Consider the following 25639-nt stretch of genomic DNA (forward strand, 5'->3'; position numbering starts at 1 on the left):
CAAGCATATGTTTTTCACACATGTGCAAAAAATTCTCATAAATCTGAGGCATAATAAATCCCAAATTTTGCTAAACACATAAATATGCTGAACAGTTCCCTACTTGCGAACTTTCACCATATGAACAAGATGGACCTGGAAGTCAGGCCGGAAGTTGGAACTGGAAGCCAGGAGGAGGAGGGAAAGGATTAGTTTGCAGTGTGCTCCATTGCTGGATGAGGCAGGAGAGGGGGCAGTGGCAGAGGGTGGGGGGGGTCTCCTGCCACGCCCGACAACAGTGTGTGCTACACCCCACTGGCTCATCCTTCGCTCTCCTCTCTTCTGTTACCACCCCTCTCCTGCCTCATCTGGTGATGCACTGGCAGCAGAAGATAGGGCTCCTCTCCCTGCACCGCTGCCCTGCCTCCTGCTTTCTTTACTTTTTACTTGGTTGGACTTACGAACAAAACGGACTTACAAACATCCTCTTGGAACGTAACCTGTTCGTAAGTAGGGGACTATGTGTAATAGCCATGCTATTAGGAGCGATATGAGTTAGAGCTCAACATGTTTAGAAGGCACCGGCCTGGAGAAGGAAAATCCATATAGATCAGTGTTTTTCAAACTTGGCAATTTTAAGATGTGTGGATTTCAAGTCCCAGAATTCTCCAGCCAACATGCTGGCTGAGAAATTCTGGGAGTTGGAAGTCCACACACCTTAAAGTTGCCAAGTCTGAAAAACACTTGTACCAATCGTGCTTTTTTCTAAACGGGAGTGCTTCTAAGGAAGAAAAAACTTAGCTTGTCAAAGAGACCGAGTTTCAAATAAGCAGGAAGGAAAAACTCAGGAATTGAGGCGGCCTATTTGGAGAAGCCTAATACCTCTGAGTAATGGGTTCATCGAGCTTTAATGTGACCAGCACAAGTGCTCGTATACGGGGTGGAGGTGGGGGAGAGAAATGAAGCACTAGGCCCCGGGAAAAAGAGGGAGACAGGAGCTCCTAAAAAATAAGCCGGCTCACGCGTGCTTACCCTCTTCCTCGTCCTGGAAGCTGAGCAGACTGAGGCTTCCGCGGGGCACACCAGACACGGCAACCGATTCTTTGCCCTTTTTCCGCTCCTTCGGCTTAGAAACAGCAGACACGTGCCCGTTGTTTCCCAGTGGCAGCTGCTGCGAAGGCGGCGGCGGCGGCGGGACGAGCGCAAGCGGGGGTGGCGGCGGCTGCAAGTCTGGGGCCGGCAAACCGGAGCCGCCCCGGCCCACCACCTCAGCATTGCTAAAAGCGAACCCTCCGCCGGAGGAGGAGACGAGAGGAACGCAGCCTGTCGGAAGCGGCAGCAGCGGTGGCTTAGGGGCTGGCAGATCAGTCTCCGCCGCAGGCCCATCACCTCCTGGCGGCGGCGGCTGCGACGGTAACGCTTCATCTCGCTCTTCGTCGTCGTCCTCAGACTCGTTCCGCTTCCGCACGTTCACGCGCCGCGCCTTGCGGAACATTCTTCTTCGACCAAACCGCCGCCGCTGCGGGAAGCTTTGAAGAAGAAGCGGGGAAAGGTAAGCGCGAAAAAGCAACTACCGCAACGGCTCCAAGAGCGCGCACGCCGCGACTCACTCCTCGCTCGCTCCCCGCCGCTGCAGCAAGAGCATCGTCACCGCCCAGAAGTCATCACAGCGCCCTCTACTGTACGCCGCCAGTTGACTCTTTTCCTCTGCCGTCATGGACAGAGGAAGAACATCCGACAGGACTGTACCGTCGAGTTCGCCTTGTGGATAGAGCGCCTCGCTATACCATAGACTGAGGCAACAGTCACCGCCGGGATGGTGGTTGAAGAAGTCGGCCATTTTGGGACTGAAAAAAAACGTAGGTGGGGAAATTAGAGGAAGGCCTGTGACGTGAGTGATCCCTTGGCAACGGATGTGGAAGGGCGGGAAAATGATCAATGTACAGAAATGTTCGAAAGAAAGGCGTTAGAATTTCTAAAGTGGAACGGGGGGGCGGCGGGGGCGTCAGATTAACGAAACGGGATGCGGCGGACGCCGCTGTTTCGAAGGGTGGCGAAGTTGCACTTGTGATCAATCACTCGTCTTACATTGTAACGAAATGAAGAAAACGACGGAGGTTTTCGCAATATCGTTTCGTTTAATGTGCTAAATAATTATAGTACATGCCTATTCCTTTCCGGGTAAGCAACAAGGGATTTTGCAAATCGCTGGGAACAAAATAGTAAGCAATAATAATTACTCCTTCTTTTTGGAGTATGCTAGAACACTAAAACCTTGGACTTCTGTTAGAACTGATAGAATTTGGGTTGGACTTCATTCTCATTTAAGAGAGTCATGTCCATTAAATCGAGGGTTTATCTGTTAAATCAAGTTTTTACTGCAAAAGTTGCTATGTACATCAATTTTGTAATATAAATGATCTAATTTCAGAATTAATGACATCTGCCCTTTTGAACAATCTGTTATATTAAAATTTTATTATACACCTCCTTGTGTTTCAGGACTTTTGTGGGGGAGTGCCTTTGAGTCAGTCTTGATTCCTAGTTACCTCCTGGACAAGTCCATGTACTTTTCTCAGCGACATTTTCAGAAGTGTCTTGCCATTGCCTTCTTTAAAGTCACACAGTTGGCTTTATGCCCCAGACAGGACTAGAAATGGTCTAGCCCGGTGCCTTAACCACTCCACCTAATTGGCTCTTGTGTTTCAGGACTAGTACAATTTGTATTAGATTCTGCAATTTTGGGGTATCTTGTATAGGTCAGTGCACTGTATGTCTCTCCCAGTTGGGATGTGAGCAACAGCATCTTACCATGCAAAGAGTTTTTAGATTGCACAGTATAGTGTGAGCACACTTGGGGTAAAAATAGGCTTAGTTGTGTTTCTGTCATGCTGCCTAATGTGTGCCAAAACTGACTGGTATTGTGTCCTTAATGTTAGCAGGAAAAACCTCACTTGGCATGGGTATGACCAAGCCTGATAACCTAGTCTACTATGGTATTTTGAACAAGTTAAATAATACAGAAGCATTGTTGTGCTTTCAGTCAATAATAGGAAATCTGCATACAGTAATCCACTGTACAATACTTACTCCACCAATCTTTTCCATTACAAAGATTGGGTGAAACTGGAGCTTGCAATGCTGCTGTGTGAACCTGTTCGCTGGGCCTTTGGGAATGGTATTCAAAAGCACTTGTTCCTCTTTTCACCAGCTTGTGAAGCAGTGGACTCTGCTGTCTGAAAGTCCTTTGTCTGTGGTAAAAAATGTGAGATGATAGAATTGTTTAGCTACAAATGATGGGGAACACACTTTTGTCTTTTTCATAGAGTAATCATTCTTGAATATCAGGTAAAGAGTTTGTTTTCATTTAAAGGAATATTTAAAAACAACTTCACATACAGTAAGTTACAGTCCATTGTACTGCCTTATTCAACTCTGCACAATCTCTGGTTATTTGAACCATTTTAATCATTTAACTGTGTTCCTGTAACATATTGAATCATCAGCCAACCACACTGGCTGGGTATGCATAACACATTGAATCACAAACTAGTTGACCCCATTTAGGCTAGAATGTTTTGCAAATCCAGTCTCTGGGCATCTCTCCACTGCTGATAAAGTCGTATCCAACTCTCATTGTATTGGTACGAAACAATGTCATCACAACTTTGACTGTTTGCACTGCCAGTCCTCACATTGCCTGTGTTGTGACTGCCTGCCAGACTCTGTTGTCCAGATGTGAGGGTACAGCAGTCATAGATAAGCAGATTAACTTTCTCTTTTGGTTAGGGTTGCCAGTCAGAGGGAGAACATCAAACAAAAGAGCAACGCAGTCTGAAGGGAATGGATCTGGCATTCTTGTGGAGTTCTGTAATTTTGATACTCCACATTGGCTCTTTAGTCTGCCTGTCCTCCTATATACCAATCAGGCATCTCCCAAGTTTATTATTCCACATTATTTTAATGTGGAATATAGAAACATATGAGAAAATGGGTCCCAGTCACAAATGTATATCTACAAACACTAAGCTAATTTAGCAGTGCCAAACACGTTTTAATTTCAGCAAGTTATTCTGTTAGGTGCTATGAATGGATGGCTATGTACACGATGAAAGAGTACAGAAAAAATGAATGTTTTGAGATCCCAAAATGAATGATAATTGTATTTGTTTGCTGAATACTTAGGAAAAATATCCACTTGTTTCTATACATGGTTTATGAATACACCATGGCAAAGGAATGAATATAAAAGCATGACTGCGTTAATTATTTGTGAAAAAGATTGAGAGAATTAATGAAAAATTCAAAGGTGATAGAAGGTTCTGAATGTGGGACAGACTGTTATTTGGTAATATCAAGAGTGGTTCTTGAAAAAAAAATGGAAAGAAAAGGCAGAAAGTGAAAAAAAAACCAAAAGTAAAATAGAATAAGTGCTGAAAGAGAAAGTATGAGTCTTCTAAAAAAAATTGATCTCCCATTAGAATGAATGGAAAATGAAAATAAAGAGGCTATGGAAGTGGCTTGAAACAGAATAAAAAAATTGTTGCATAGTGTCACAGGTGTGTGAAGTTATGTTAATGGAAAATCTGAAAAAGAATGTGTAGTGGAATTATGAAATGAAAGAGGTTATAGATGAGAAAATACATAAAAAGGAACATTGCTTTAAAATGTGCATGAAAAATATTGTAGAATATATACCAAAAGATAAAAATGCAAATCATGTAAACAAAGAGAGAAAAGAATGGTTTTAAGATTAAAAAGGAAAGAAAATGCTAAACAAGGAATATCAAGCAGAGTGAAGGAATTAAAAATAAAAATAGTAACATGGTTTGAGATGAAAATGAACTGAGAAAATGCTGGAAAGGTTATTTTAGAGATCTGTATGGAGATGATAATGGTATGTCAAAGAGTGGAACCGAAATGAATATTACAAATGCTAACATCCAAGAAAAAAAGAAGAAGGAAGTCCTAAAGGCTGTAGGAATCTTGAAAAGTAATAAAGCTGCAGATATAGATGGCATATATGAAGAAATATTAAAACATGACTGGTTTACTTAGAGGACTGTGCAATTTATTTAACATGTATAAAGAGTGTAAACATGCCTTATATGTGGAAGAATGTTATCATTGGTCCTATATACAAAAGGAAAATAATAAGGTGAATGCAAAAAATGAGTTTTGTTAGATGGACTTGGAAAGGTATTTGGCAAAATTCTGATTGAAAGTGTTAGAATATGTTTACAATAAAGAAACATTGTATAGAAGATAATAATGCTAGTTCCTATCAGTAGCTGGTTCCTGAATAAACAAGTAAATATATCATGTAGCAAAGGAAGACATATATCTTATGTATAGAAAAACGTATGTATAGGAATGATAAAATGTCCATTTGTTTTAGCTGTAGATAAAGAGACTTCTGGTTAACCATAAATAAGGAAGTTTACCGTAACTTTGAGATAAGGAAACTTCTGTTTTATGTTCATGGTAGGAGGAAGATGTTCATGCTTACAGAGCAAAAGCTATTGTAATAAGCTGACACATTCCATTCCATTGATAATGATTGGCTAAATTTATAAATTTCAGAACCCTATAAAAAGGGAAACAAAGAGAAGTGTGTGTGTGTCAAAGCAACTTGACAACTTTGGGCAAATAAACATATTTTGAGTCTCTGCTGATTGTCTGATGATTTCTATTAAATTCCTGGCTTAGGAATGTACAGAGAAAAGGAAGGAGTCTTATCCTTCTAACAAAAGGGTATGAGAAGTGATAATAACCAAAATTTTGGAAATGCAGTATGGCTTTATACTGAATATAGGTTGTGCAAGCCAGGTTTTTGTTCTTCAGCAGATTATTAAGAAATGCATAAATGTCAGAAAGAACATTTATTGTATGTTATAGATTTAGGGAAAAAAATCAGATAAAGTGAATACTGCACACACAAATTACAAAATGATTTGTACAAATACAGAGCTGAAGTTTGGTTGGTGAATGTAATAGGAGTGATCACAGAATTAAGGCATGCATGAGAATAACTTGACTGCCTAGCAGATTATTTCAAAGTGAACATGGATGGGTGATGTTCCTTAGATTATGTAATGTATTTATGGATAAATGTACAGGTAGTCCTCACTTAACAGCCACTTGTTCAGTGACCGTTCAAAGTAACAACACTGCTGAACAAGGAGACTTATGACCAGTCCTCGTAGCTGTGGTTGTTGTAGCGTCCCTGTGGTCATATGATTGCAATTTTGACACTTGGCAACTGGTTCACAGTATGAAGGTAACAACCTTCCACAACATTTGATCACCAGTTACGACCCTCACTGCCGGCTTCTGACAAGCAAAGTCAATGGGGAAGCTGGCAGGAGATCCAAATGGCAATCACATGATGTCACACTTAACGACCTTGTGAAATTCACTTAACAACAGCAACTGGAACTGCCACAAGTGCCATCATAAATTGGTGTGGTCCTGTGACATCGCATTTTACGATCATGTTACTTAGCAACAGTTGTCAGTCCCAATTACCATATTAAGCAAGGACTACCTGTATAAGGGATACCAGATGTGTATTGGTTGAGGTTGTGAATGTATAATACTTATGTATGCAGATGATGCCATGCTTTTGGCTGAAAACTGAAATTATTTGGGGCAACTATTAGATTTTACAAAGTTTGCAATGACTTTTGAGGCATGAAGGAGTATTCTTTTTGTAAACTGATGATAAGGAACGTAACCCATAATTGTTCATTGTTGAACCATTTGCTAAGCAATCAATTTATTGCCACACATACCTTACTTCTATGGTGTATCACTTGTATCACAATTGCACAAATTTGGAGTTGAATCTCAATGGTTTGCAGCAAATATTAGATTGTACGATGCATCAAGGAGTATGGATCTGAAAATTAATGCAATGAGGAGAAAAATAGTTGATCCTTGATGCATTATGCAATCTCATTCACACAATACAAATCAAGAAAAATAGAGTGAGCAATTTCTAGTTATACCTATGTATCTTGGTAGAATCTTTATTAAAGACAAGAAAATGGATAGAGAAATATTTAAACTTGCAAATGCTGGCAAAATGGTTGTTGAAAATAAAAGGTCTTTTGTAAGGAATGAAAGCTGAAAAAACAAAGATGACTGTGTGTAAGAGAGTGTCTCTGCTTACCTTGTTAAATGGAAGTGAGAATTGGGTATATTAGGAGAAACATAAAAATAGGTTGAAAGCAGTAGGAAGGAGGTACTTAAGAAGAGTGTGTGCAATACAATAAGAAGAAACAGGGTCAAGTGCATTGCTGTTATCTAATTGCATGCTGGTAAGGCCATGAGTCATTGTTGTAAGTTACAGCTGGCATGCTAGCAAAAGAAACAGAAAAAAGAAGATAAAGAATAGTCACAATTCTATCTGAAGATAAAACTCTCAGAGGGAATAATTTACAGATACGTTATGCTCTGATGATTTTCTTTGAAAAATCAAACACATTCATTATTATTTATTTTGCCACTTTACCCAATATTAAATGCAATAGAAAGTACAGTTTTATTTTAAGGTTCTTTTTTTTAATGAATAAATTGCTGTTTCTTGTTCATATTATAATCTTTTCACTGCTTCTTTAATAACCTTTGGAATTTATTTTTTTATTACTAGGGGGCAGCAGAATCTCACTTGCTGATTATTCTGCTATTTCTTGTTCATGGAATAGCGTGAAATAAGAGATCTAGCAATCATACAAAAGTTTTTGAAACTGTAAAATGCCTAACTTCCAAGACCATATATCAGTTAGAAGTTGCCTTTGGAAATATTTTTGTATTTTACGCAACATAAATAAAATCTTTGTCTAACTGAGACCAATTTCATTTAATGTAGATAAATCTCACAAACAACCCAAGATAAATCACTAAGTGATGGATATTATTAAAAATATTTTAAAAATGGCAATTGAGAACTTAATATACGGTCTTTTGTTGTGGTATCAGAGGTGATAAGTTATTGAAATTGCTTGTACTTGCTGTGATGAAGGGGGAAATCATTTCTTTATGTATCTTTTTTCTTTTCTTCTTTACTATTTTTTCTTTTCAAATTTTTTAAATTTTATTTTTTCTTTGCACTTTTTATTTTTTATATTTTTCTTAGTTTGTATTAGGTTTCTATCTTTGTAATTGTAAACTTTAATAAAAATATTATATAAAAAAAGAAAACCTAATATATGAAATTGTGATAAAATGAATGCAAATTTTTAAAGAAACAGTTACAAACCAAGAAAGGGAAGAATTATGGATTAAATCTATAAAATTTACACAAATTATAACTTAAAGGAAAATTGGTACAAAATGTTCCACAAATGATATACAACTCCATCAGTATCTAAGATAGACAAATCATACAGTAACAAATGCTGGAAATGCCGTGAAACAAAAGGAACATTTTATCACATGTGATGGACATGTAAAAATCCCCAAAGGATTGGAAAGATATACATAGTACAATACAGAAAATTTTGGAATTTAAACTTGAAATGAAACCACAACTTTTCTTACTAGGTATAATCTCAGAAGAAATCAACAAGAAACATTATAATTTAATGAGATACATGCTTACAGCAGCAAGAATAAATTTGACTCAACATTGGAAGAAAGATACAATACTGACAATATCTGATTGGGAACGTAAACTTGGAGAATATGCAGCAAAGGCAAAATTAACAGTATATATACACAATAGAAGTTTAACCAAATTTAAGCAAGAATGGTTCCTATACATACAATACATCACCCAGATGGCAAATATAATCACTTACAGTATGGCTTCTAAGGGAGCTTAAATGTCTACAATATTCTAAATTAACAGATATACAAAAGGGGGGAAGTTAGAAACCCAATAGTCCTTTTTTTTTTGTTTCCTTTTCTTTTTTAAAAATTCTTTTTCAGTATTTTAATTCTTGTTAAATTTATATTGCTTATCTACTGTATTTTTTCCCTTTTATTAACATGGTATACACACACACACACCTCCATAGGAATTATACAGTGGAGATTTCAGTACTAAGTAATCAGCTCAAGACTGAAACCTTCATTGTACAACAAATGCTTTCATGTAATCTGCAGCAGTTTTTTCTAATATTATACTCAATTTTGTATGAAAAAGTCAAATAATTTTATGCTTGTAATATCAATATCCTAAATTGTAATTAATATTGATAGGATATTTCTTTATTTCCAATACTCTAAGTTATCTAAACAACAGAATGTCAGTAATTTTAATTAATACTGTACAAATATCATTGTATCAAAACAATATAATGTATGAAGATTAACATAATAAAAGGGAGAAAACTTAGTGGGAATAATTGGAAATTTAATCATCCACTTTTTACTGAGTTTAGGATTGCAAACAATAATAGTAATATCTCAAAGAATATTACTTGATTACTGGAATGAAAAGAAAAGTATCTTAGAATCATATAGTTGAAAGGGACCTTGATTTTTAGCTTTGTTGTTTTTAAAATATTTTCTTAGATATGTTCAGCTAGATAGTTTACTGAACAAATTAAAAGCAGTAAGATCAATTTTTTTTAAGTCCTCAAACAATTATTTCATGTAACACGTTAATAAACTCTTGCACATAGTTAATAGCCCTGTCAAATATGGCTGCCTGGTGCACATATTTGTCTTAGGCATGGAAATAAAATTCATGTGTGCATGTTTTACACAAACATTGCATTTTAATCTATGCTTATAAATAATATAAGTGTATATTACATGAAGTGGGTTTAAAGCATCCTGTCTTTAAAGCTTTGATAGAATATGGAATGGTTCTCCTTTAGTGTTTAGCACTGAGAAGTAACATTACTTCTCAGGCAAGAAATAATTTCTTTTAAAATCTGTTTCATGAAAATATGATTCAAAAGATTACATAATTGCAAGTTTCCAGAATCTTAAGATTTCTTTGTCAGACTTTTATATGACAAGACAAAGGAGGACAAGGGAAGCAGGAGGCTGAAGATGTTGAAGATAAAGCCAGCATTAGTATTTTTGATGGCATCTCACTTGGTGATGAGATCTGGACATTCTGAAAACTTGTGCACTTTTCTGATACTTTAATAGCTCTGGTAAATGCAGGTGGACCACTCATTCAGCAACTGTTCAAACTTATGATGGTGCTGAACAAGTGATAGGTCCTCGTACTTACAGCCAGCGCAGTGTCCCTGTGATCTTGTGATCCCAATTTCCAACCTTCCCTGCCAGCTTCCGACAAGGAAAGTCAATGGGGAAGCCAGCAGGTATTTGTTCTAATAATGGATTTTGGAATTTTTCTAATAACATTGCTCACTTTTATTTGTTTACATTATTTTTGTTTGAAGAATTTAGTAGTATGAAATCTAATTTTTGATGCCCAGATCATGAAATGTCTAAATCATAATTTAAATTTTATTCTTACTTTTAAAATAGGATAGTTATCTCTGTACCTCCATCTGTAAAAGTACAATGTTTGAATGTAATGCAATAAGACCTAACCACTTAGCTTCTATACCAGTAGTTCTTGACATTTTTCTGGGAATTCAAATATAAGTTATGCACATAAGGTACAAAATCTCTAGGTTTTTTTCCCCCTTACTATGGGATTTAATTATGCCTTTCTAAAATTTCAGTAATTATGATCACACTGCCACATGATTCCTCCTATTTGGATGTCTCCTAACCTCTGGGTTTGTACTGGCTATTGCTTTTATCTGAATGCATTAGTTAAGCAAACTTATCAGCATTACCTTAATTATTCCAATTATTATTCCAATATATTCTATGACATTGAATATGTATACTTTTATGATCTTAGAGGGGCTAGAGGCTGTTAGTGGGGTGTTGGGTTGCTATATGTAACCGAGGCTGCCCACTGTTGATCTACATATTGGTTAGAAAGATTTTTAATGTGCTTGACTGAAAAGTGGGGTTGATACATAGATACAGGAATAGGGAGCATATTGTGATAGGATACTTGCAAATATTGCATCTGTAACAGATTATTTGAATACTGTATGTGGAATTAAATATGGTTTAATCCCATATACATTAAAATACGTTTTATTTACCCCCATAAATTAAAATACATTTTTAGTAGTTCTTAATGGATTGTATTTCAGTTAGCACTGTATCTTCTCTGACAGTGGATTTCATCAAAGAAATGGGAGTTTGATTGGAAGTGTGAGTGGGATTGTAGTAGGAGTATGAGGGTTCATTGTACAATTAGAAGTCCACTTAGACAACACTGGATTTTAACCAGATTATTTTAGAAGCTATTAGTCAATTCCAATTTAAATAAGTCTAATTTTTACTACAAACATTTTACTTACAAGCCAAAGCAATACATTATGCAAAAGCAGATTTATGCATTTTTTTTTCAAGCATGTCCTCAAGAATTTTTACAAGTTTAGAATTATGTTTCTTAAAAAATAAATTGTAATAAACATCTGTGGCCATGTATGTGTAATAGGAATAAAAAGATTCTGGAAGATTTTTCTGTTTTATAAAACAGCAACATTTTTATATTTACATTATAAAATGTAAAATGAAACCTGCTGAAAATCTAGAAATCCAAACTTTTTAAAAAATCATGTTTAGTGGTATTATTCTTATTTTAAAAGATTTATAAGATCAGTATACTTATCTTGGGATGTTTTTTTCTTAATTCTTGCTTGATATATCAAAGGTGTTTTCCAGGACTAGAATACTTTTTCCACAACTAAGAATACTTGCTACGAATTACTATGAAATGTATTGATTTTGTAAATGTGTGGTAAATTGAACTTGGGCAAATCTGGCATTTAGAAAGCTAGCTTCACATAAAGAAGTTTTTGGGCTGCATACCAATCTTGTTTTTATGAGCTGGCAAACAAACATGGATAACTTTCACTAACTATTGTCTCTTATCTGCTCAAACTTACAAATATTAATAGCCTTGGAACAAGCACAATATAAACCAATTTCAGATTGTGGAATAATGGCCTGGCTTATTTTGGAGTTATATAACCACTGTTATATGGCTCAGACACAATGTGGAAACTGCTTAATGGAAGAATTTATTTTCTGGCTAGTATCAAGAACAGAGAGCCAGTTTGGTGTAGTGGTTAAAAGTACCAGGCTAGAAACTGGGAGACTATGAGTTCTAGTCCCACCTTAGGCACAAAGCCAGCTGGGTGACTTTGGGCCACTCACTCTTTCTCAGTTCTAGGATGCAGGCAATGGCAAGCCACTTCTGAAATCTTGCCAAGAAAACTGCAGGGACTTGTCCAGCGCAGTCACCAGGAGTAAACACTGACTCGAAGGCACACACATAAAGTATCAAGAAGGCTGTGTGCAACCCACAAGACACATTTCTCAGATAAGTTGAAATACTATCCTCCATATGCCTCCATGGAATAAATTTGCTTACATTTTTAATAATAACATGACTTGAACAACAATAAATGTTTATTAGAATTAAAAGCTGGATTTTTGGGGTGAGTTGAACTAAAATGTTCTATAGTTTACACTGAACAGGAACTATTAGGACTAAAGTTAATTCATCTCCCTGTTTTCTTTTTTTTTGTAATATGAAGAGCAACAGAAACTCAGCTTCTACAATACTATCTCATGATGGCCCAACTTGTAATTTCTACTTTATAGAAATGGCCAAGATTTGGATGTTAATAAATGAATGTTATGATACAACTTTTGTTACTTGAGGTGAAAAATTTGTCCAAATGTGGAAACTGGTCTGAAATGTTGGAAATATTTTCTACACTGTATGATTTCAATGGGCCGCTGCCACTGAAAAGAGATGTGTCTAAAACAACAACATGAGTAATCACGTTTCTGTCTTTGTATGACATCTGCAACTTGTCTTGGGTTCCGTTGTCACAGCTGGTAGAGATTGTTAAACTCTGCTGTTGTAATTGGCCATTATTCTCACTTCTTATCTGTAATCTTCGTAATCCCCAAATAGTCAAATATTTTGTTGACAAAGGAATAGTGCCACAGAGGGAGAGTTTTAGATTAAGCACAGATGTAACATTTAACAGGAATCTCAACATATATGTTTCAGTGAACCAAATTACCAAATTATTGTAGTAGGTTTTGTCTATTGTATAGGGGAAAACAGACTTACAGTTACAAATTAGATTTGCCAGGCTATAATCACAGTCATTGTTATTAATACTATCAGGACACATGCACTTACGAATTGTATTTTCTTTGGTGAAAATCAATGTGTTATTTTTTTGACTGCATGCAGAACTGTCTACACAGAAGCTTAAGACACCAATCAAAAGGAGATGATGCCTGTGGGCTGAAAAAGCCATAATTTTTGTGGATCTGATACTCTAGGACCTTCACTTACTTAAATCAGTGAATCTCACCATAACTGTCACCCACTGAGAATAAAAGTAGCATTGATACCAGAGGGAACATTTCATTCAAAAAGCAGGTTTTGTCCCAAAGATTTCTACAGCATCCATTTATATGTGGGATCACAATAAAATGGTTGAGGGTTGGGGTCAGTAATTCTTGGAAAATACACTACTCTCTTTACAACAAAGAAATAGATTAAACCCAGGGTGAAATTCTTATTTCTTTATTGGGATTTTCCTGTCTTCCTGTTATTGCTTCCATTGGGATTGTAAATCACTGTGTTTTAGTTTCACTTCTCCTTTTGTAAATTAGGGGAAAAGAGTGAACCCTAACTTTAACCCTAACTCATAATATCATTGGAAGGATAGATAAGATTGGATATGTTCAAGTTTTAGCCGTACTCCTTCCTCTGTAGGTTTCAGTTTAAGTCTCTTGTAGGCTTAAATTTAATAATCACATGAAATATGTGCTTGGAATAAATTTTTCAGTACTTTCCTTGAGGTTCAGCTTGATGCATATCTTTTTCCCTGCTAATGGCCAGAGATGTTCAGAGACTTTCTTTTTAGTGAAATATCTTTTACATAAGCATCAGGACCATATGCAGCCACTTCAGGGGATCTGAAAAACAAATAAGCTTTATTTATTTATTATTACTAAGATCTCTATGCCACTCCATTCCAGACTGGCTGAGCAGCATGTAAGAAAAGTTAATGCATTAAAAACAATAGAAGAAAAAATCCAGTAATAAAGATGTCATCTACAAGGGATTTGCATAATATTATAACTTTTCAGACCCAGTGTAATGGACAGTGGACTCTAGGCATCAGTTTTGCATCAACAGTATGGTAGTTTACTGATGTTCTCCAAGGATGATGACTTGTAGAATTATCCAGCCCATTTCAGTTGCAGATGGAAAATATACAAAGCCTCCCAGGGTTTGTATGACTGGTTATCCCCACAGCAGTTTTTAATAAAGTAGTAACTCATCCAACCACTTCCTAAAAGAAGACAGTTATAACATTCTGTCACCTTATTTTCCATGTACTTTTGGAAAAGGTATGTGACTGAAAAATGTGTGACTGAATTAAGACAGCAGTGACATCCCCAATCCATAGTTTTTGACCTAAACATTTGGAACTGTGTTTTTGCCTTGGCAGGCATATTGCTGGTAGTCAGAACTTATTCCCATTACACTGACTTTTCAAAGAGGGCAGTCTTCTGCTTATAAATGAAGGGTAGCCCAAAAGCTTTCACAAAATATAGACTTTTGTTGTTTCTGCAGCTGTTTTATAAACTTTTGTATTGAGAATTGAGATTGAAGGTCACCACCTTCAATCTCATTCCAAACAAGCAGCATCCCATGTATTTTCAGTTCTTTGCTGAGGGAAGAATATTCTACTCTTTGTGCTGATCAAGGTAACATACTTAGAGGAAACAATGCCCATTTACCAGCCAGGTTCTGTGAAAAGGGACTTATATTCTAAATCTGCAAGTGTCCAAACTATCTATTTATATTTGTAGTATCCAAGAAAAGTACACCTTCTGTTCACATAGGAAATATTCTACACTGAGGGAGACAACTTGGTGACCATAAGCACCAATGTGTCCCCAGGAATCTTTCTTGATGCTCAGCATGCTCCCTACTCCACCTGACATTTTTAAACTTTAAAAAATATGACAGGAAGCTGGCATGGTTTAAGTGAAAAATCCATTTTTAACATAGTATTTTTAGCCTAATACTTATTTGCAGCAATTATTTTGGAGCCCCTAAAGTCTCCATAAGGGTAGGGAGATTGTGTTTTCCTCTTGATAAATGAGTGTTTTATGACTGATCATGCCCACCATGGCTGCTATTTTGCAAATAGACAATTCTCCCATGGCAGCTATTTTGTGAGTATGCCCATTATCTCATCTCAGAGTTCTGAATGTGCTTCTGATCTAATAAGGTAGATTATCTCTATTCTAGACTATTACTATCTATAGTAAAGATTCTTCTGCTGCATCGTGCTTAGTTTAACAATCCAATTTCAGCTAGTTTAGCTTTAATAGGCCAAAGATAGGGGAGGAATAAAAATGATGGAGCTCTTATAAATGGGAAAGACGTTAGTTTCATTAAATCTCTGTATTTAATCCATATGGAAAATTCTGGTTTTGTGAGTGGCCATGCCCATCATCATGGCAGTCATTTTGTGAATGTGTTAGCCATTTCCTGCTGTAGCCATTTTGCAGTAGCATCCACAAGACACTCAACAATCCAGATGTATACACTGGCTCAACAATACTGAAGTCATCTGGAGTTCTCTACCAAGACCTTTTTGATACCACCCAAAGCAGCCAACTGAATTTCAGAATTTCCATATGTATTTCCTATTCTGTTAAGAAATAGAAATTATAATATGTTATTTTATATATATATATATATATATATATATATATATATATAGTATAATATATATATCTGCAGTATATAATTAATTTAAAAATAGTGAGTTGCCTCTAGAATATCACTTTTTAAAAAAATATAAACCATGGCTAAATTAATTCAATTCAAAACCTTGCATTGAGTTACCTTAACTTTGTTTTGGCAGTTCTTCACATTTGACTTGACTTGTGTCTGTACAAGCAGTCCTCTATAACTTGATGTTCCAAGAAGAATACTTTTGAAAATGACCACTCATGTTTTCAGTTGTCACTGAAATACAAACCAAATCAGTCAGTTCTGAATATAGTATTAAATTCCTTTGTGTTTCATACAGTGAAATACCTGTTCTGAACTACTGTCACTTCTGAAATAATTTTTACCACCTATACTGCTGATACTTAATTTACTAGGTGTGTGTCACGTGAGAGTGCATCTCAAACTGCTTGCATTGTGTGTGCTTTTTTTCAAATTTCCAGCTAGCATTTGCAAAGCTATTACTACTTGAAAGGAGAAAATCTGTTTGATAAAACCAGTAATATTTGATGCATTCAATTATAGCTCCTATTTATGAATCTTCTGAATCATTATTAGAAGTAAAAGGGAGTGGCAGCTCAGGTATATAAAATTGCAATTTAAGTAAGATTGAATAATAAATAATAGTTTTTATATGATTTGGAAAAATTGTTTGTAGCATGAAAAATGCATAATTACAAAAATAATGAAGGCTTCCTTTTTGGATGAATACTCACAAGATTTGGAGCACAGAGTGGCCAAAATTTTGCTATCAGTGCTCATGGCAACTGACAAAATAAATTTCAAAGAAAGCCTTATATTTTTATTCTCAAACTGCTGTTTTTAATTTAACAAGCTATTACCCTAATAACATATTAAAACAAGATTAATAACGTATCTGAGATTTTGAGAATTTACATATTAAAAGTTACATTTTAGCAAGAAAATAATTTACATTTTTAAAAGCTGCAAATCCAGTGCAGAATTTAAAGCAATATCAGATTTATTTAGTAACAATATATTGTATATTCTATGTTCTTTATTTTGTTGAGTGACTATATTTTCCAGGATCTCCATGATGATAGAGAACTTGATAATGTTTTTTACTTATTAAAAATCAGTTTGCCTTTTATGGAACTTTTTCAAACATATCCAGATTTACTTTACTGACACTGAAACTTATTTCATTTGAACCAACAGAAAGAATGCTAGACATCTAAATCCTGAATGGCAAATATCTGGAAATGCTTTCAAAGGGAAATTTGATCGTTGTATGCCTATTGGCTGAAAGTTGGATATCTGAAATCTAAAACAAATTCAATATATCACATAGAAAAATAGTAAGTGTAAGGAAAAAAAGAGTAAAATAGCCAGCTCCTTTCTCAATTACATCCTTCAAAGTGGCCTGCAGATTTTAATTAATTTAAATAAATATAAATACTTGCCTGGTTATACACAACTGCACAAAATATACAGTTCCACCTTAGAAAATTACAGATAAGCAATATGCTAAGCAAATCTACCAATACCAACAATTACAAACCACATTATAAACCAAACAGATGAAGTAAGTGTGAATAATAGGTTTAGTTAGTGGCTGAGTTCACATGTTGCACTAAGCAGTTATATACTTTGGTGTTGGCTTAGCATGTTGTATAAATCTGGCTATTGTGGCTTATAAAGCATCATTTGTGATTGCCCAGGTTTTGACTGGGCTTTGCACAACATGTGAATCAAGCCATAATATTGTATATACAAAAATGACAGATGATTCAAATACAGAAACATCATAATAATCATTTTTTTTAAGTTTTCAATGGTAGATTTAGATAGCAGTTTTTCCAACTGTTACATATAATATTTTGTGTGTGATTGATGTTGTAGGAAATATTATAGGAATATGTAGGAATCTATATTTTATAGGCAAGAGAATTCACTTGAGATTTTATTTTATTTATCTATTTATCCTATACATGAAGTGCAATATAATTGGATTCTAGCTTCCTGATGGTTAAAATACATATCATGAAAAAGACAGCTAGTTTCTGTAAATAAATAGGGTTGTTTTATTCTCATGGTTGTAAAAGTGTCCAATTACATCAGAAAGAGTACATAAGATGTTTCATATCATTATTAATTCTATCAGATTGAAGACTTTCCTATCCAAACACAAAATTGCAGACAAATCTTTTCAAATGTGCTTGATCATCACAGTTCTGTCAGAATTCAGCTTCATAACATAGAGTACTCAGTTTAGATGCAATTCCAAACAATAATTTGTTGCTTATCAGTGTTTCTAGAATGAGCCTTTGGACTCATGTGCTTTCTTCCACCCTTTTATAGTGCAGTTTTCTTTCTCTCCAATTTCCAGCAAATCATAGTTTGTTGTTAAAACCAAACTTGGAGACTATAGTTTGTGCTTGCTTTATAAACAAGGATCAAACCTTGAATATAATCTTGGTTTGTAGGATAAGCAAAGAACGGTACAGGAACCAATATTGTTTGAAGGAACTATAGAAGAGAAAGCACAAAACAAGGCTCATTCCACCCTACAATGCTAAGATATAGACAAATACACCCTTGAGCCAAACTTGATTCGTGATCGCTGCATCCACACAATTTTCTTGGCAGGGTTTTAGAACTGGTTTGCCATTGTCTTGATTAGAATTTTTTTAACTTTCTAGTCTAGCAGACAGCCCTGAATTCCCAGCCAAACTTGCTTAGAATTTCAGATTAAGTTGATTAGGTATGTTTAAAAATCAGAACAAATTGTGTTCATCATAAAAAATAAAATTATATATACTGAGCCAATACCTTTGTTATTTTGTAAGTCTTCAGTTGGCCTAATAAATGTATTTTGGATTCATTTAAACATGTTTCTCCTATCAACCATTCCTGCATTAATATATTCAGTACAATTACCTCTTTTATTCTGATAACATCTCACTAGCTAAGAAAATTCAGTGTGCTATCTGTTGCAACTAATACCTTCAGAGGCATTTTTTGGTGCTGGAATACTACAGGAATAAGAGCATTAAGTTTCAATTCTCTGTGCACTCTTGCCCACCTCTAAATCATAGTGACTGAAATTGCTTTTTCTAAACATTATACAATTGTAGGTATGCTTTTTAATATATGTGCTTAAATTATACTTTTTCACACAGTATAGTCAACTATGCTTTTAAAAAAGCATTTTAAAATAACATTGTTCTTAAAATTAGATAAGATATAGAGAAAAAAAATAGTGTTCAGTTCCTGGAATTAGTTTTCTTTTAAATAAACTTGCAAATGCCAATGGGTGATTGCATTGCCAATGTTTGTTTTATCCAAGCATGTGGTATCATAGCAGCCTGTCACTCCCACAAAATATTTGTGCTGATACTGGAAGACTTTTAAGCTTAGACTGAGAAAGTTAGGAATTCAAAATTAATGGATTTAATATAAAATGCCAGGAAATTGTAATCTCTAAAAGGAATACTGCAAACCTGGCAACAAAATTATGGAGTGTTGAAGTACAATATACAAGAAGACATCCTTTAATAGGCCTTAAAATATATTTTTAAAGCACAGGTTTTTAAAATTGCTTGATGTAGGGTTAATTGCTGATGCCAATAAAATATAATCTTAAATATTTGTTTCAGAAGATTACTGAAATAAATCTTTAAAATTAGTAGATGCAGACTTTCTTGGTGCTGAAAAACTGCAACTGGACTGCCCTTTTCATATTTTAATTATATTAAATACTATTTAAATATTAAGTACAATTTCATCTTCTATCCCTAATAGTTTTATACATTTATCTATACCCTAATTAAACAACAACTGTATTCAAATTTTATCCTGAATTTTGGAATATTCCATGAATTGGACTCTGGCCAGCATAGCAGCTATCCTCATAGGAACTTCCTCAAAGTTTAAAATCCTACATTTGGGTTCTCTGTATATTTGCAGCATAAGCAGAGGCCAAATTGATCTCAGGAAGAAGCAGAACCTTCTCAGTGATTCTTTGGACATTTATCTGCAGACAAAGAAAACTTCCCTCCCTTCCCCACCCCCCAGCTTCGGCAGCTATAAGTATGTGCAGTTGTGGTTTTGCTGTCTAAAACCAGCATACCAAATTTTCATCAATATACCCTCGCTGCTGCTTGTAGGAAAAAGTTTTGAAATGTCAAAATCAGCACTTTGAATTTGAGCTGGGAGTTCCTTCTGTTCTGGAATGAGTTGAATATATTTCAATTTTACTTTGCTTTTTCTTTTATGTTGTTTGAACGATTTATTTACCAATTTGCAAGTAACTCAAGAGAAGCAATATTGAAAATGTTCTAAAACTGGAATATAAGTAATTCTTACAGAATTTATTTTGTTTCATTGTGATACTTTTGTCTGTTTATTCAGTCATACCATAGAATATAATCTATAATGTACCTGTTTTTATCATCCATTCAGGGCACACTTTTATTTTGGTCATACTCTTATGATTTTATTCCATTAAAGAGCATAGCCAGCATGACCCAACTTAAAGCATATGTAATTGAAAGCAGTCCTGTCCAAATTAGTCCATAGTAGGTCTCACTGAGTTCAAAGGGACTTACTTCTAGATAAGCACTTATAAAGAACTGCATTCTTTATAAATTATTCAATCAATTCAGTAATTTTTCAAAAATTTTAAAAAGTATTCATTTTAATTCCAGTAATTTCAGAGCTACATTATTGCATAGAATTATATCTTTGATTATACTACATAGAGCTAGAAGTTTTATATGTAAAATAAGTGAAAACCTGAATCCTGCTTTACACCTGTACCTCTACAAGTCGGGATGGGACCTTCTGAACAAGGTGGGATGTGATATGGCAGGTTCCCCAAAGACAAAATGAGCCATACCAAATTGGGCCTAGAGCATAAGATAATTGCAGTTCTATACCCAGCCAGCATCCTGTGATTGATCTCAGATGAACTGAGGAAAGTTCTGTTTGGCTAGACCTGTAGAAGATTGCACACTAAGGAAGTTCATGGAAAAAGGTTTCCCATCTGCATCTCTTCCAGCGGCCTTTCCACTTGCCCATAGCATTTCAAAAAGTTTTTTCATGGTGAGCAGGTGACTGCAGGAGAGAGGTGGTGGGATATTTTTCTTCTGTAAATCACCTTAAACAACCATATATGCACCCTACAATATTAATTCTGGATTAACATTTATTTTAGAGGGCTCTACATAGAGACATGAAAGAAGCCTCTTCTCTTTCAGAGGACTTTATAAATGTTTTCATTGTAAAGCAGCACAGTCCCAAAGCTCAAAATTCAGAATTACATTTCCATTGAGCACAGAAGCTTCTGGATAACTGTGAAACAATGGTGCTGAGATGGAACTGCTTACCTCTCAATGCAAGACATTTCTGTTCTCTCTTTCTGAAATAACCAACGTGCAGTTATGTTTGAAAATTGAAAAGATCCAGTACTTACATTTGCAGCCTGTGAGCAGTTTTGCTGTAGGTTTCTTTGCTTTATAGATCTTTTCTTCTAACTGTTGATTTCCTTTCCTTTCTTGTGACAGCCTGGCTAATCAGCAAGACTAAATGGAATGTGCGGCCTTGCACTTGCTGTTCTTTTATATTTTCTGGAAGCTAGCAGCAGCCCTAGCTGCCATGACAACCAGGACCAATGCTGGAGGCCTACATCACTTCATTAATAGCTAAATAAATTGCATACCTGGGTTTATTAATCCTCTTTGCAGATTGGGTGCTTCATGCCATAAGATTTTGTCTTGGAAATAAGAGGACTTTTCTAGGAAAACAACTGTGCAGTTTTGAAATGAAATCTTTGCACTTGCTTAGATGTCTGTGTGTGGTAAGAGCAGTTTTTTCTTACCTCTTCTTTCAGATATGTAGGGAGTACAGTTCTCAGAATCACCTATAAACAGCCATGGTGATTGATGAAAGTTGTGTTTTCTAAACATCTGGAGAAAATTAGGTTGGGAAAGGCTGCTTAAGAGGGCATGGATCCTTTTTTTCCTCCGTGCTAGCCCCTTTTCTGTAGAAGAGGAGCAAGTAGAAGGTAGGCAGAGATAGCAAATAGGATATGTTGTATGAAGATAAAGGGACATGTATTAAAATCATCATTGTAAATAGATGTCAGCTGTATGGCATACCGTCTAGATATGCTGAATACCATGCTGAGTTTTTCAAGCCTTGATTAGATAAACCTTTAGCTGTGTTCAGAATCTTCATTAATACTGCAGAAGTTGGTCAAATTTTGGAACAGAGTGTGTGTGTGCATATAAACAATTACATTGTTTTCAAATTTTTTTGTATTATATACTATCAATATAAATTACTGTATTACAGAACATGCAATTTAGATTTGCCTGTTCAAGTATTTGTAGAGTAAGTAAAAGAAGAAATTGTTCATTTCATGGCTTATTTGTTTATTGGAGCTTTTCTTCTGTATATTCCTCTAGGTTCATCCAAGAAGAAAATAGCATACAAATAGAATCAATTATTCAGGTAAGAATGGGGTATATTAGGTATAGATAAAAGCAGAAAATTAGCCCCTGCAGATTTTGAAGACCAATCACCAAGTGCAGAATAATCCCCAGAACTGAAATTTAATTCTTTTATACTTGCTGGTAAAAGTAAACATTTGCAATGGATATTTACATCAAATCTGAATCTAAGATTGTGTAAAAAATTAGGAGAGCTAGAGGAATAGATGCCATTAACCAAGGGGACTATTTTAAACCAATTTCATTTCTTGGCTTTAAATGCTATCTTCGTATTTTCTTCTCCATTGATTTCCATCTGATTCAACAGGCTAATGTAAACCTGACTTGGAATTATGGGAGTTGTAATGCATTTAGAGGGCAACAGTTTGGAGAAAACTGTTGAGATAATCTTATTCTCAGATGGGTCAGAGTGATCAATTCCGACTACAGGATTGTTATAGGTGAATATAGCATGTCATGAATATCTGAATTTAGTACAATTCTATGTTAGAAAAATATTTATCCTATTTATCTTCTGTAATGGCATTCATATGTGAACAGTCATATACAAGAGAAGGCCTTTCTTGCAGTATGGTGGATTTCTTAGAGATCAGCATTTTGGCAGTACACCTGTAGCTTCAGTAGTCTCTTGTGGTGTTGTTAAACTTAGCTCATTTTTTGTGATGGACTGGAATGGAGGAAGGGGGGTGAAAACAGTGCTCTCGTCTCCAGAGCAACGCTGGATTCCATCTGGATTTCCATCAGATGGAAATCAATGGAGAAGAAAATATGAAGATAGAATTTAAAGAGCAATGCTCTGGAGATAAGCGGAGAAAGCTGGCGCATCCCTAAACATTCCAGAAGATAGTAGAGACTTGTGCCTGGGAACTGCTGGTCAGTCTGAGAAGATTCTGTAAACAAGTGCTAGCTAATAAACCTTGCTGATTGAACCTGCACGGTCTCCAGGAGTTCCTTGGACTAGGCCTGACATTTTTAGCTCATTCAGCTGCCACTTACACATATTTTATAATTTTTAGCTAATTGTTCCCACCAGCCATCTTCCTGAGAGATGTCATATTTTTGTTATCAAGATGTCTGTTCTGGCAGCCTAGAGCTATCGGTTTTGATTTTGATCTAGCAGACCCATTTTTTCACAATCACTTTTTTTTCACCTTTATGAGTAGACCTTTCTTCTGCCACCTGTAAATTTTCCCACTCATTTGCCATCTGTATTCTAAAACACAATGCATCCTATGGTACAATTGTGGTTAAAATGATAGATGTGAATGAATAGATGTGATTACAGGAATTAGTATAAGCCATATACTTAAACCAACCCTAACAGGCGATTCACCATATCTCAATAAAGTGAAATATGAAATTTAGTTTAGACATACGCAAACAGGGGTAAAACATGCATGAATTGTGGTAGTGTCATATTGGCCGACTCTTATTACTATTTACCTGAAGAGCATTCTTATATGTCTGAGTTGTGTAAACTTTCGTAAACATGTATACAGGACTTTTTGCTAGCAAAACTGTGTAATCAGTTCTGAATTGTAATGCACATGTTTGTGCCAAGATTTAACTTTTAAAAGTGATCTCTTTTTGTGTGTATGTGTGTAGCAGAAGGTGCTACTGTATTGTGTTCCTGTGTAATAGCCATGGCTGTTCAATTGTCTGGATGTTGTTCATGGTTTTTAAACCCAGTTGCTTTAAGCCTTGCTTGCACTGAGAACTTAAGGTCTGTGTATACATGGGATTCAGCAGCATTTAAAATGGCTGGGGCTCTTTTTCAATACCATAGCTCCCCCTACTGATTAAAAATGCTGATGATTTAAGCTGTTTTAGGAACAGATGAGATGAGAAGCCACTTGCTACTACAGGTAGTCCTTGCTTAACGACCGTTTGCTTAGCGACTGTTCGAAGTTACAGTGGCACTAAAAGTGACAACCATTGGAGTGCCCCTGCAGTCATGTGATCATGATCCGGACATTTGGTAACCAGCTCACATTTAACAATAGTTGCAACGTCCCGGGGTCATGTGATCATCATTTGTGACCTTTCCAGCAGGCTTCCAGCAAGCAAAATCAATGGGGAACCGCGTGATTCACTTAACAACCATGTGATTCACTTAACAGCAACCACAAAAAAGGTCATAAAATCGGGTCCAGTCACGTGATGATTTGCTTAATTACCTCATTGCTTAAGTGACCTAAATTCTGGTCCCAATTCTGGTCGTTAAGCAAGGACTACCTGTATTACTTATTCTAATCCTTCAGATTAGCTATAATTGCTTCTTGTAGAGAAGCATTGCTAATATTTTCAACAAAGAGTCCCAGTTCTTTGCACTAGATTTTATGAGACTGGTACAGATGAAGAACTTAAGATGATTTCGCATTTTTCCTCACTTTCCCAATTGAAGTAGAGAAATTTCTTTAGAAGGTGATGAAACAACTGGAGCTTAATTATCAAGCATTTATGAAGAATGGCAAAATACCTGTCTGAGTCTCAACTGAGTATTGATTGATGATTCACAAATAACACTTAATCAGACCAGTTGAAAACCTGGGTGCATTCACATGACATGTTAAGTTTGGTTAACATTGGTTAGAGGGGTATGTGTATATGTGTGTGTGGCTTACTATGTTGTTCAGACCCAATTCATTAGTTAGTTATTGTGTTAAGCCAGACAATGGATTATTTCAGTAATGTCAAAACCACTGATCTCAGTCACTCTGCATAGTGCAAACTTGTCACAATTGGTTATTAAGGACATTCACATTAAAAACAAGTTATACTCTACTATATGATTATTTCCCTTTATGCCTGATATATGGAGGTGGTCCACAAAAACAAAAAATTCTGTCCTTCAAAAATTAGTGGAACCTGTGCCTAATTGTGTTGTTCTTTATCCTGTTTAATCAATAGACTGGCAAAATTTCTTTCAAAATCTCAGAATTTCATTTTGAAATAAAATTATAGCCCTTCTCATATAACTTGTACACATAAAAAAATGATCATTCAGTATAATGTAATATTCATTGTATTCATTAATGCATATGATGTTGCACATAAAAATAGTGAAACATAACAAAGTTTAATGCAAAGTCACAGAAAAGATGTTATTGTCTATTTTTTCTCTTGCTTTATAATATAAACTTTATATATTATATAAAAAATTGCCTCCTGGATCCTGTTACCAACAATAACCCCACTGAGTTTTGTAACACTTCCTTTTGAGATGACACGTCTCAATATAGTAACCCTATCCATATAAAACAGTATTTTTGTATTATACATCCAGTGCATAACTTTGTGGACTCTATTATAAAATAGCTGTCACTGTGGTTTTGTCATT

At 35.4% G+C, this 25639-nt stretch overlaps 2 protein-coding genes and 1 long non-coding RNA gene across 5 annotated transcripts in view; 1 reads left to right on the forward strand and 2 right to left on the reverse strand.

Annotated features, from left to right (window-relative positions):
• Positions 1-1477, reverse strand: part of PAXBP1 (PAX3 and PAX7 binding protein 1) — a 31493-nt gene extending 30016 nt beyond the window's left edge. Inside the window, exon 1 of the mRNA XM_007424520.4 lies at positions 1012-1477. Coding sequence (XP_007424582.2) covers positions 1012-1474 — 463 coding nt within the window. The 5' untranslated portion in view covers positions 1475-1477. The remainder of the gene's footprint in view (positions 1-1011) is intronic.
• Positions 1478-1703: 226 nt separating this feature from the next.
• Positions 1704-25639, forward strand: part of LOC148215131 (uncharacterized) — a 34079-nt gene continuing 10143 nt past the window's right edge. Inside the window, exons 1-2 of one of the 3 annotated variants that reach the window (XR_015796789.1) lie at positions 1704-1838; positions 22255-22300. This is a non-coding gene — a long non-coding RNA (uncharacterized LOC148215131). The other 2 variants (XR_015796788.1, XR_015796790.1) reach the window with 2 other exon arrangements.
• On the reverse strand, positions 11423-21363 carry EPCIP (exosomal polycystin 1 interacting protein). The gene is made up of 3 exons (XM_088144631.1): positions 21261-21363; positions 15938-16060; positions 11423-13986 (listed from the first exon to the last, which is right to left on the reverse strand). Exon 3 carries the CDS (start codon positions 13317-13319, stop codon positions 12666-12668), a length of 654 nt encoding a protein of 217 aa, XP_088000757.1. The 5' UTR covers positions 13320-13986; positions 15938-16060; positions 21261-21363; the 3' UTR covers positions 11423-12665.

Source organism: Python bivittatus, unplaced genomic scaffold, assembly GCF_059951505.1.
Source record: "Python bivittatus isolate LINGU-HERP-01145 unplaced genomic scaffold, Pbiv_v1 ctg000350_np1212, whole genome shotgun sequence".
Classification (NCBI taxonomy): Eukaryota; Metazoa; Chordata; class Lepidosauria; order Squamata; family Pythonidae; genus Python; species Python bivittatus.

Coding starts and splice junctions, on each gene's coding strand:
- EPCIP (XM_088144631.1), bottom strand. CDS start 13,319: ATGGCTTTTTCAGCCCACAGGCATCATCTCCTTTTGATTGGTGTCTTA.